General features: G+C 33.7%; 1 protein-coding gene across 1 annotated transcript; it reads left to right on the top strand.

Moving 5' to 3' along the window:
* Positions 1-1,118: 1,118 nt before the first annotated feature.
* Positions 1,119-4,315, top strand: LOC25480537 (protein CHUP1, chloroplastic). Its single transcript, XM_013587005.3, has 4 exons — positions 1,119-1,361; positions 1,809-1,894; positions 1,984-2,568; positions 3,240-4,315. Exons 1-4 carry the CDS (start codon positions 1,271-1,273, stop codon positions 4,173-4,175), a joined length of 1,698 nt encoding a protein of 565 aa, XP_013442459.1. The 5' UTR covers positions 1,119-1,270; the 3' UTR covers positions 4,176-4,315.
* Positions 4,316-12,043: the final 7,728 nt, after the last annotated feature.

Raw genomic sequence — 12,043 nt, 5'->3', positions numbered from 1 at the left:
GTCGGCCGTGTAAATTTTATGTATAAAACCACCAAATTAAATCCAACTCTACAATTTAATATTTGAATAACATTTGATTTAAAAAAGTTATACATAATAAAAAACTTCAAATCAACACCTTAAGAAAACATTCAAGACATAAACTCTTACAGTGATCTGACTTCAAGTGACTTTCAATGCTAAAGCGAATACCTAAAAAAAATCAACAACAAATGGGGTGAGCCTCCAATTCATAGGAGGATGCGAGGCTACTAGGATTCTTACCAAAGAACCACTTCCAAGAAGAAAGCTTTGACTTATCCGCCAAATGCTCGAGGCCCACAAAATGGTGAGGCATGGCGTCATATCACACTTGCACATACTGTGGGATGGGCCTGCTCTTACTAGAAACTAGCCCTGAGAAATACATGAAAGAATGGCCAACATTCCGATGGAGGAGACACTGCCAACCTCACCACCGAAAAAATATCGTACCACACAAAAAGGGTGATATTGCACAACATAAAGGCGAGATGCCGAATCCACATGATCACCACAAAGACAACACCCAATAGTGACCACCCTACACCTAAGGAAATTATCCCAAGTACGAACGCTATTTTGAAGTTTGTCAAGAGAAAACAACCACCTTTGATGGGCCCTAAGAACCACCTTAACTTGCAACGCCCCTTCCACCTCCACACTCTTGGTAAGAACCCCATAAGTGGACTATATCGAGAACATCCTCTTCGGTTCAAACTTCTACCACCAAGTTCTACCCTTTTCAAAGGCCTGTTTTGGAACAACACGAAAAGTAACTCCTCTTGACAATATAACACCAAAAAATGGCCTTTCCACGTCAAATCCCACATCTACATAACACCCTCCCAACATTGATGCAAATGAAAAAGTTTAGGAGGATTATTACTTGATGAAATTTTTTAGAAAGACTAAAAGAGAAAGTTTAAATATGTAGAAAGATAAAAAACATTAAAAAGAAATTTTCTGAAGCACAACAAGCACGTGGCATGAAATCACATTGTGTCCTACCATGATGTTTGTCATTTTGAGTTTTGATATACGCATGCCATTAAAACCATGAAGAATAAATACAAAATAGTATATCACTTTCTTCCAAAAGCATTCAATTGAATTGTCTAAACGAAAGCCAACCACTACTAAGTGATGAGCTTCAATCGTATTGATATTTTAACTTTGTCTTTGTTCTATTACTATGAACGAGATAATGAGGTAGTGAATGTTGAACTAATTCACTTGTTTGCTGGACAACATGATTATCAGACTCAGCTTCATCGTTGTAGCTTCCATTGCTGCACTCAATATTTCTGCGTCAAAAAGAAACCATTTGGTAAAATCTCAAGGTACCATAATTTTTCCTAGTTAATTCACACTTTTTGGTTAAGGAGTCCGATGGCTGGAGGTTACACATTTTAAATGTAGAGAAGTAGGAAATTAGGGTCTCTGGGTTCGAACCCGACTCCTACATATATTATGAACGTCCCTACTAATTGAGATAAGCTCAATTACCATTTCTCTAAGAGATAAATATTATAACTCCCTATTCCACTTCATTCATTTATGTTTTTTTATCAAGTAATCTAGTAGTTAGAATTTTTTTATTTTTTATTTTTTATATAAAAAAAATAATAAAAAATTAGAGTGAATAAGTGGGGTGTCTTGAAGTTCGAACCTTAGATCGTGCATATATTATTTAATGTCTCTATCGATTGAGCTATGTTCACAATAACCATTTATGTTTTTTTATTAAGTTGGATTTTTTTTTTATATTTTTTCCATAATGCCTTCAGCAAGCAAAAGAAGTGATAATTCACACTCTGAACATGAGTTTGAGGAAATGGAAAATAGCATTGCTTATGCTAGTGATGTAATACAGGTACCTTTTATGTGTTATTTTTTGTTTTTTTATGATAAGTTCTGTAGAAATGTGTCCCAAAAAAATGATTTGTCTTTAATTTGCTACAGAATGAAGAAAAGAAGAAGATTAAAATTGAAATGCCACAAATTGAAAGTTGTGAAAATATGGAGTATATCACTGAAAAGGAGTTGCTGCAGAATTTAATAAAAAATTACAAGCAGAGGGAAATAAGCCTTGAAAGGAAACTTATTGAATTGAATAGACTGAAGGAAGAGAAATTCGTCATTTCCGAACTGAAAATGCAACTGGAGAAAAAGAGAGCAAAATTAAAATCTCTTGAAGAAACAATTGCTTCTTTTCGGTTCGAAAGCAAAATTATTAAAGAAAAAATAGAAGAGGATATCATGTGTAAAATGCAGTTAGAGATTGCAAATAAAATTATAAATGAGATGGAAAGTAAGAAGGATATGATTGGAAGCCATGTCAAGGATCAGATGTTGATGCTTCAACAGCAAGTAGACGAATTCGAGAAGTATAACGTTGCTACTGCTACGGTGAATAAGGAACATGAACATGTTGAAGATAGAGAATTAGAAGTTTTGGAAATGAAGAGGAGAAACAAAGAGCTTGAATTGGAAAAGAGGGAAGTAGGAACTAAGTTAGCTACTGCATTAGCAAGAAACAAATCAGAGGTAAGAACACTGCATCATGAAGAAATAGATTTTTTTAGTTCATTATTCTCATGTTCATTAATATGGGACTTGGATTATTCCGAATATACCATCTTAAATTATTAAAATATTTAAAACTTATCTGTTTTTAATATGGTACTTCGATTTTGTTCGATATACCCTTTCACATCCAATACTATTGGGTTTAGCGACTGGTTAATTCTGTGGATGACCCGAATGGATAAACTCTGATATCATATTAGATTTTTTATATTGTATATAATTCTAACTCTTTATTACAAACCGACTTATAAGGTGAGATGTGCCACTCTTTATAAGCTCTTTTCCGACGTTATCAATTTTCGATGTGAGATTTGAGTTGTTTTCAATACGACTGTCCTGAGAGCAAAGTGAAAGGAGTTTCTTATAATACAATACAACCAGAAACCATGTTTGTTCATGGTTAATCCTAAAAGTCATTGAGTGAAAGAACTTTAAATGTACTCTACCTATAATTAATGAACATTACTTGAAACTAAATTTTGTTAGAATAATAGGTTCTAGGTAATAGTTGTTTAGTTTTGTTGTGTTAACTCATAATTTCAAAATAAGCCATGAGCTTAAATTTATTGTTTAAGGCTAGTTGAAGCACTAAGCCATAAGTTTCTTATGCTCGATAATTTTTTCTACAGGAAACAAAAGTGATCCAGATACAAGAAGAAATAAATGATTTACAACATGTTCATGAACAACTTTCAGAACAAGTTGAAATATTGCAGAGGAACAGATTTGACCTGGTACAAGAGCTTGTGTACCAAAGATGGCTTTTCATATGCTTAAGGTATGAAGTCAACAATCATAATAAAAAGCAAATTAGAAAGGCCACAAGACAAGACTGCACCAAGATTTTAGGCAAAGAATTGTTGCACGACAACAAAGCTCATTCATTCGCATCTGATTCTGAACATGACACCGTCTCTTCGAATGCTACATTCGATGATTTTGATGAAATCGAAACTACCACCCTCGAAAGTTCTTCTAGTAGTCAAAGTAACAGCAGTAGCAATTCTAGTTTGCTTAATAAATTGAAGAGATGGAAGAAATCAAAATATTACAATGAGAAGAGTTCGCAAAAGGGTGGAAATAGACCAAGCAGACCTGGACTAATACGTAGGTTTTCGATGTCGATGGTTGAATCGAATCTATCAAAGCCAAAGAATAGTTGTGCTGGTGGTGATAGTCCATTTATGAATCTAGAGAAACCACCGACAAGATTGAAGAGAGTGTCTTTCAGTGATTCGGTTAAAAAATCGACTTATCATGTTATGCAAGAAGAAGTTGAGGATGTAACTGATGAAAATGAAACTAACTCTGATCTGAATTCAACTATTACATGCTTGGAGTTGAAGGAACATAAGGAAGAAGAACAATATGATGATGAAATGAGCAACTCATATGAAAATGTGGTTTGTAACCATGAAAAAGTCGATTCCTCCGCAGAGAATGAAGGTAGCAATATCAAGGATCAAATTGGTTGTTCAGATGATAGGATTAAAAGCCTGCTGGTGCAGCTGCTAGTATATTTCTTCCTTTTGTTAGTCCTTTTAGCATATTTCAGGATCAATTAACATTACCCTTCTTTGTTTATATTATATTAAGTGTGTAGCTTGTTATGTCACACACAGAACTTGACTCTTAAATTCAGTGTTTAGATTGAAACATAACCCTTAAATTTTAACTTGCAGTTATTTCAACTGATATTACAGAATCAAATAGTTTGTGGCAATGCAAAGTGAAAAAGTTGTCAACTAAAGTGCTCTAATTGGTATAGATGCGAAACAGCCACTAGGATACATTTAGAAATACAGTTCATGGCTCTGTTGCACGGACACTTCTGATTGAAAGCGTTCCCGGTATCTACACAAGTTGTATCCGACATCGACAATCATGATTACGCTCAACTATGTCATTTCATTGTCATGTGTCTGTATCAATCTCGTGTCTGATGTCTCTATCCGTATTTCATATGTTCATGGTGTCCCAAACGATGAGACTAGATAGACATTAAAAACTTTCATGTGACCGCAATGTTACCCAGTGAGGCCAATTTAATTACGGGAAAAGGCTATAGTAAGTATGACAATGCAAAGTTACTGTTTCTTTTGGTACGTCCTTACGTCTAATAGACTGATCATCAACTTTAATATTAGCAGCAAACGGATGATTATTGGTATTAAGATAAATCCTTTGCATCAATTTCTTATCGGTTGGTGAACTGAGTGATGCTGAAAGAATTTTAATCAGAAATTACATTTTAAACCCTCTTAACGTTTAAAAGGGTTTAATAGCTTATCAACTTATTTGAACTTCTCTTGAATAAAAAAAGCTTATTTGAACGTAGATTTACAAGTGTTTTTGTCAAGTGATTGAGTTCAAGTGATTAATGAACACCACCTAAAAATTATTCGAGAAAATTCAAACTTAAATTTTAAATGAAACAGTTATTTATTTTCCTAAATTTTACTTACCTTCATATTAAACTCTGAATTACCGGAGTTTATTAACACCCAACACACGGAGTTACTGTATCTTTATAAGTTCCGTTTCGAACTCCCTTAGAATTGGATTAAGACATCATTTCCTCACTCTAAATTTTGATAAGCCAATTTTTTTATTTTTTATACAAGAAAGTTCGGGTGAGTTTAATTTTACGGCACATCTATTTGGATAGACTTAAAAATCAAAGAATGTTGACAAAGATATCAACCGTAGAAATTGGACCCAATTTTTTTAGAGCACAAGCCAACTCTTATCAATTAAACCAAACATCCTTCACAATAAATAAATCATTAAATCAATGTCTGATTATTTTTTTTAGACGATGACCAAAGATTCAATACCCTCCACGTGTGTCCTGCATGTCACACATGTCATGTCCCTCAAGTTATGATTATCCTCTTTGGCTATTCCAACTTTCACTTCAACTTCAATATTTTAACTCCCTAATTTCCAGCCATCAAATAACCATGGCTGACCACTACTACTCAATCCAACCCCTTACACTCAAACCACCAAAACCCACCACCAATTCATCATCATCATCACCATTGCTAAGGAAACATGTTTCAAACTCAACCCAACTCTTTGGCCTCTTCACCCTTTTCATAGTTTGCACCATTTCTCTCTTTCTCACATGCCTAACATTCGTAGTAACCATCATGGGTTTTATCCTCTTTGCGCCAATGATCATCTTGTTAAGCCCAATATTGGTTCCGGTTTTCGCCGTTCTCTTTGTTTTCATTGTGGGCTTTTTGTTCACTTGTGGGTTTGGTATTGTTGTACTTGCTATGTTGTCTTGGATTTTCCGTTACTTCAAGGGTTTACACCATCATCTTGGCTTGTAGAGCAAGTTGATTGATGCTACGAATTAAGCATGATAAAGAACACAAGTTTACTTCCAATGTTCCACTATATATATATATATATATATATGATATATCTCTTGAGTTTATTACCTCTCCCAAGGTGTGGAGTTTTCTCCATAATTCTTGAAAATTGTGTGGATATTTTAATATATTTATGATTTATTAAAAATGCCAATTTTATTTTTTTGGCTTTTCACTGGTTTCTGACCCACCAAAGGTGGACGACTAATCCGGCTCGTGCGTAGAGGCATGCGCACTGGCCAAGCGTTGTTCCCCCTGGAAATCGAATCCGGTATTCCTCAGATACATCCTTGGAAGGAGCTCCTTGTCACTGGAGTCAAAACAACTTGGTTTAAAAATGCAAATTTTATGTTTCTATAGATATATTTTCAGTTACATTTATGATTTGGTGGAAAATGTTGTCCAAATAATTGTGAAAAATACTACCAATTGAATGTTGTTAGGGTAACCTGCACATTTAAGTTAAAATACACAATGGCTTTTCATAGTGCTTTCATTTTTCTGTTCTGTTCACATTGTTTTTTCTCTTCAAATTCACTCTTGCATTTCGTCTGTAGAATCTTATCTAGGAGATAAAAATGCTAATTTGAATTAACTTGGCACTATTTCAATACTTTTGGATCAAACAAATATGTATTAGAGAAGCTTTGTAAAACTATGGGTTATATGTTACATAGTGCATATAGTTTATCGGATCAAATCGGTTAAGTTTGTGAATGATGCTATGCAGTGGCGGAGCTAGGAATTTTTATAGAGTCTGAACAAAAAGTTTATCGCAAATTGATATGTGACATAATATATATAAATAGTCATAAATTAAAATAAAAGAGGTTCGTCATTTTTTCAACAAAAGTACAATTTGAAATAAGAAAGATGAAATATAACCTAAAAAAAGCATCCTAAATAAAATTAGGAGGTAAATGTCCTTTCTACGACCTCTTTCGAGTGAATGTTCGAATAATTTTGAATGCAGTAATGCTTTATCAGAAACTATAAACATCTGCGTTAATGGCTTTATCAGAAATATAATTTTGAATAAACATCTGCGCTAATGGCTTTATCAGAAACTATAACAATATTCAATATCAGAATCTTTTAACAATAATTTTGAATGCACAAAATTACAGTAGTAATCACACTATACAATATAAGATGTAAAGGAATGCATTTTAGCTGAAATGTGTATTTTTTTTTAGGCTGAAATATGGAAATGGTCCCCGTATATATTTGGCGTTTTGGATTTAGTCCCTATAAAAATATTTTTTTTGTTTTAGTCCCTGCAAATATAGAATATTTGGTTTTGATCCTTGGTATTTTGTTTTAATCTTTGTAAAATCATTTCATATTGAAATTGGTCCCTAAAATATTCATTTTAATCCTCATTTTGAGGGACTAAAATCAAATATTCTACATATTACAAGGACTAAATCCAATATGAATCAATTTTACAAGGACTAAAACAAAATACCAAGGACCAAAACCAAATTTTTTATATTTGCAGGGACTAAAACCAAAAAAATATTTTTACAGGGACTAAAAACCAAAATGTTAGATATTTGCAGGGACAATTTTCATATTTAAGCCATTTTTTTTAAATTTATTCATGAATTTTTTAACAAAAAATGCAGTTAAAAAATGACAGAGCTACATGACAGCAAAGCCCCTCAAAAACACCTACATGACAAGCTAAAAAATGCTGCTATAACAACTTAGCCAAATCAAAGCATCACAGGCCAAACAAACACACCAACAGGCGCCCAAAAATACTACAAAGTGGTTATAACAATTATGCTATATTGATATATCAAACAATGAGCAAAGTTTCTAATTTATTCACACATCCATGAAAGTATTTAACTTGTTTTAAGCTATTTAGGAAAATTTGAGCCTCTTGAAGTAATAATCCTAAGAAATCCTTACCTTCTCATTATTCAAGTTATTACATTGGACTTGATCAACTTATACAACATAGAATCAAAATTCTGAAATTAACAATTCTCTTTGGACAAACAAAGAGAAGAATCAACAATTCTAAATTAGGGATTGAGAAATCAAAATTAGGGATAATCAACAATTATAAATTGCAGTTTGGAATTTAAATAATCAACTCATTGATTCACCCATTAACAAGCATCAACATTCAGCAACAAAATAGAAAAAATAACAAAGAAAAAACATGGAACAAACCTGGAGGAAGTGAAGAGGAGGAGGAATGAAAATGGAGACTGAGAGTTGAGAGAGGAAGAGGCGCAAATTAAGAGAGGGAGAAGCAAATGAAACTGAAACAGAGATTGAGTCACTGAGAGAGGGAGAGTCACGTTAAGTTAGAGAAGGAGAAGACCGAAAAATAGAAAATTTGTATGCGCGCCTGAACATTTGCCTCAATTCTGCCCCCTTTTTTTTATCATGATGACAAATAAATCTATTATAGAATATGTGCAGCTACATATTTTATTATCCTCATCGAACGTGGATAATCATAAGATGATGTGGCTCAATAACATTGCTCTTGTCATACTTGCCACGGTTGAGAAATGATTAGATCGATAGAGTTTTAAAAAGGGTCTTCTAATGAGTGTTCTTGATTTGGGACACTCTTTAAATGTTATGAATGATCTGATTCGATCAGAAGAACGACGTCTGGTGTGGTAAGCTTGATGCTAATTGAATGTTTTTAACGATGAGGGTGGTGTACCTGTAGGTTCTTCGACGCTCAAGTCAGTATTTGAGCTATAAAGAGGGTTAGAGATCGAATATATCGTTCTTTTGGGGACTGTGTAAAGTAGGGATGTTCGCGGTGCGGTTTTGAGAAAAAAGTCATTTTAACCGTGAGATACAAAAGCATGCGGTTCGACTTAGTTCGGTTGTGTCATACCCTAAATTTTGACCACTTTTCTCTGTTTTTACCCATTTTATTTGTACTTTTAAAGCCGAGAATTTTCGTTGTTTCAGACGAAATTTCGGGAGGAAGGTTACTTTGAAGTACCTCATTTTGGTTACCAAGAGGGACAATTTTAATTCTTGCTTTTATTTTTATTATTATTTGATTCTATTTCTATTTTATTATTTTGTTTTCTTCATTTATTTTATTTAGTCTCTTTTTTATATATATGATGAGTCAATAATTATCTATTTTAGTTTAATATTTAGTTTCGTTTTAATTAGATTTAAGTTTATTTTATTTTAATATTATTTCCTTTTTGAGCTATTTTACTTCAATTGCATATTATTATATTTCAGGAATGAATATTTGATGGATTGAGTCTTGGAGCGAAAGAAAGGGGTTTTGGAGCTGATTCGGTGGAAAAATACAAAGATTCGGAGACAAAAATACATCTCCCTCAAGTCAGAAGCTTGGCACGGCCCGTGCTAAGCTTGGCACGGCCGTGGCACCTCCCAGGACAGCCTTTTGCTGCTTTTGCTTAGATTTTAAGCTATTTTATTTTAGTCTTACCAAAAAGCCATTTGCTTGGGGAACATTCTAGTGATGTAATTGCTTAGATTCTAAGTCGAATGTAAACTATAAATAGAGTAGTTAGCCATCACAAATATTCATCTTTTCTTTGGAATTCAATAAGTGACAATTGTCTTTCTAATAAAAGTTCTTTTCTTTTCCTTTACTTTCTTGTTATTTACTTTTATGCTTTCTCTCTTCTTCTCTATGTCTACAATGAACATGAGTGAGTAGACTTCTTCTTGTCTTGGGATTGTTGGATAAGTATAAATGACATAATCCTAATTAAACCAAGCTTTAAACCTTTATCTTATGTAACCCTAATCTCTAATCTAAATTCACCGTTTTAACATGAATTAACCATTATCAAACTCTGGAAACGAAAGTGGAGGGTTTGATAATTGTTAATCCATCATCTCAAATATCAATTCATAAAACGAAAGTGGAGCTTTGATATTCGAACAAGTGAATTTAGACAAAGATTGTAAAGGCAGCGAAATAGTCTTTACAATCTTTGAGATGTATAGTTTCAAACTTCAAGGATTCTAATTGTGATCAAGTCAGCAAAATAGGCTTGGTTGCAACCTAAAACCAAAATCTAATAGTAATCAAGTCAAACTCAATAAAAACTCAATGATGCAAAGCCAAACTCAATGATGCAAAGTAACTTAATGATGCAAAGTAAGACAAAAGGATTGTTATTATATATTCAGAATATATATTTATATCAATATCATAATACAAAGTCAAACTCAATCAATATAGATTGGCTATTATGACTTACTCCAACAAAATAAAAAGGTTTAAATGTGTCATTGGTCCCTGCACTTTCATCAGATTTTGGCATTGGTCCCTGCACTTTGTAAAAATATTGGTATTGGTCCCTCTGTTAACTTTCTGTTAAAAAACAAAACACAAAACCAACGGAGTGCCACGTGGCCCAATCATTTCACGCCACGTGGCACCAATATCAATATTTTTACAAAGTGCAGGGACCAATACCAATAGTTTTGTGTTTTTTTTTTTTTTAACAGAAAGTTAATACAGGGACCAATACCAATATTTTTACAAAGTGCAGGGACCAATTCCAAACAAAAAAAAGTGTAGGGACCAATGCCAAAATCTGATGAAAGTGCAAGGACTAAAGACATATTTAAACTAAATAAAAACTGCAAACTGAACCAAACCATGCGATTGAGTAAAAAAAGGATTCAAATACAACCAAATGTGTTTTTTTTGCGGTTTCGATTTGTATTGGTTCGGTTTGTATTTTTTTATTGGATTGTTTCAGTTTTGAACACCCTAGTGTAAAGTCCCCTTTTATAGAGGTGTAGATTACTGTTTGGTTACAGAGTTTGTAGTCATTTCCCAACGGTTATGGTTGTGAGAACCGTAATCGTTGAACGTTAAGAAATAGTAATTAAGGAGGCATTTAGGATTCAATGGTTTGAGTCATTTCTCCATGTTGTTGCGAGCACCCCCTCGTGGAGAGAGGGTGTGATGCAAGTAACGGGTCCAATGATTGATTGGATATGTTATTGGGTCTTGGATTGCTGCGAGCATAGACCTTTTAGCAATCTAGAAGTGTAACCCCTCAAGTCGTCATTCTTGGAATAAGTGTGATGATTTCGAGCAACTTCTATGTTCTATGCGAGGATAGATATTGTGATCATGACAGCTGATATGTAGGAGAACGTTATGCTTGTATAGTACTTGTAATTGTGAAAAAGTGCTTATTCAAATTCCTCGAAGAGAATTTTGTGATAGGTAGATGAATTAATAGTTCGAAGTGATCCAAGAGCATTTTTGCCTCGATGGTGATACTCGCGAGGAATTGAGGATAACGACGTTCTTCAATAAATTATTTGTTATAATATGCCCTCTTGAGTAGACTTGTTCGGGAAGGACTTTGCTCGCAGGTAGGTCTGCAATGAACTGAAATTCGATTCGACAACACACATAATGAAGTAAAGCAAATATATGATTGTAAAAAAAAGGCCTTTTAATTATGTTATTCGATCTAGCGAACTAACCCTAATGAACCTAACGAGTCAAACTGAGTTGTTTGTGAACTTTAAACGAGCTGAACTCGAGCCATAAAAAAGGTTTGTATTGAATTCGAGTTGAGTTGCGAGCCGAACCAATTCTTATTGAATCGAGTCGTGCTTTGATGCGTTCAACTCCACTCATTTCCAGCCCTACTCGCGGGGAACTAAATAGGTTGAATTTATAGGCGAAGATCTTTCATTTTGTGCTCGTTCGAGAAGTTGCTCGTGAGTGAGAACAACTATTTGATACCCTTGTAGATGATTTGATCATTTGTCTTCTCAACATTTATTGTGAGTCTCTCAGGCATAAGATTGAAATAGGTTGGTACCGTTCGCGTTACTTCATTTTTCCTCTGTCTTTATGCCATATGTTTAGAAATGTTGATCATATCTTAGCGTAGAAGATGCTTATAATCCAGAATCATTTCTGTTCAGTAATGGTTTCCATCGTAGGTAGTAGTTTTTTAGGGAAAAACAACCGTATTATGGACTTTGTATGACAGGGAACTAACATTTTTTTGGTATTTTATTTGTCTTTCTTCGCTTTT

The sequence above is a fragment of the Medicago truncatula genome, chromosome 2 (genome assembly GCF_003473485.1).
Source record: "Medicago truncatula cultivar Jemalong A17 chromosome 2, MtrunA17r5.0-ANR, whole genome shotgun sequence".
NCBI lineage: Eukaryota > Viridiplantae > Streptophyta > Magnoliopsida > Fabales > Fabaceae > Medicago > Medicago truncatula.
This window is presented reverse-complemented; position numbering and strand designations above follow the sequence as displayed.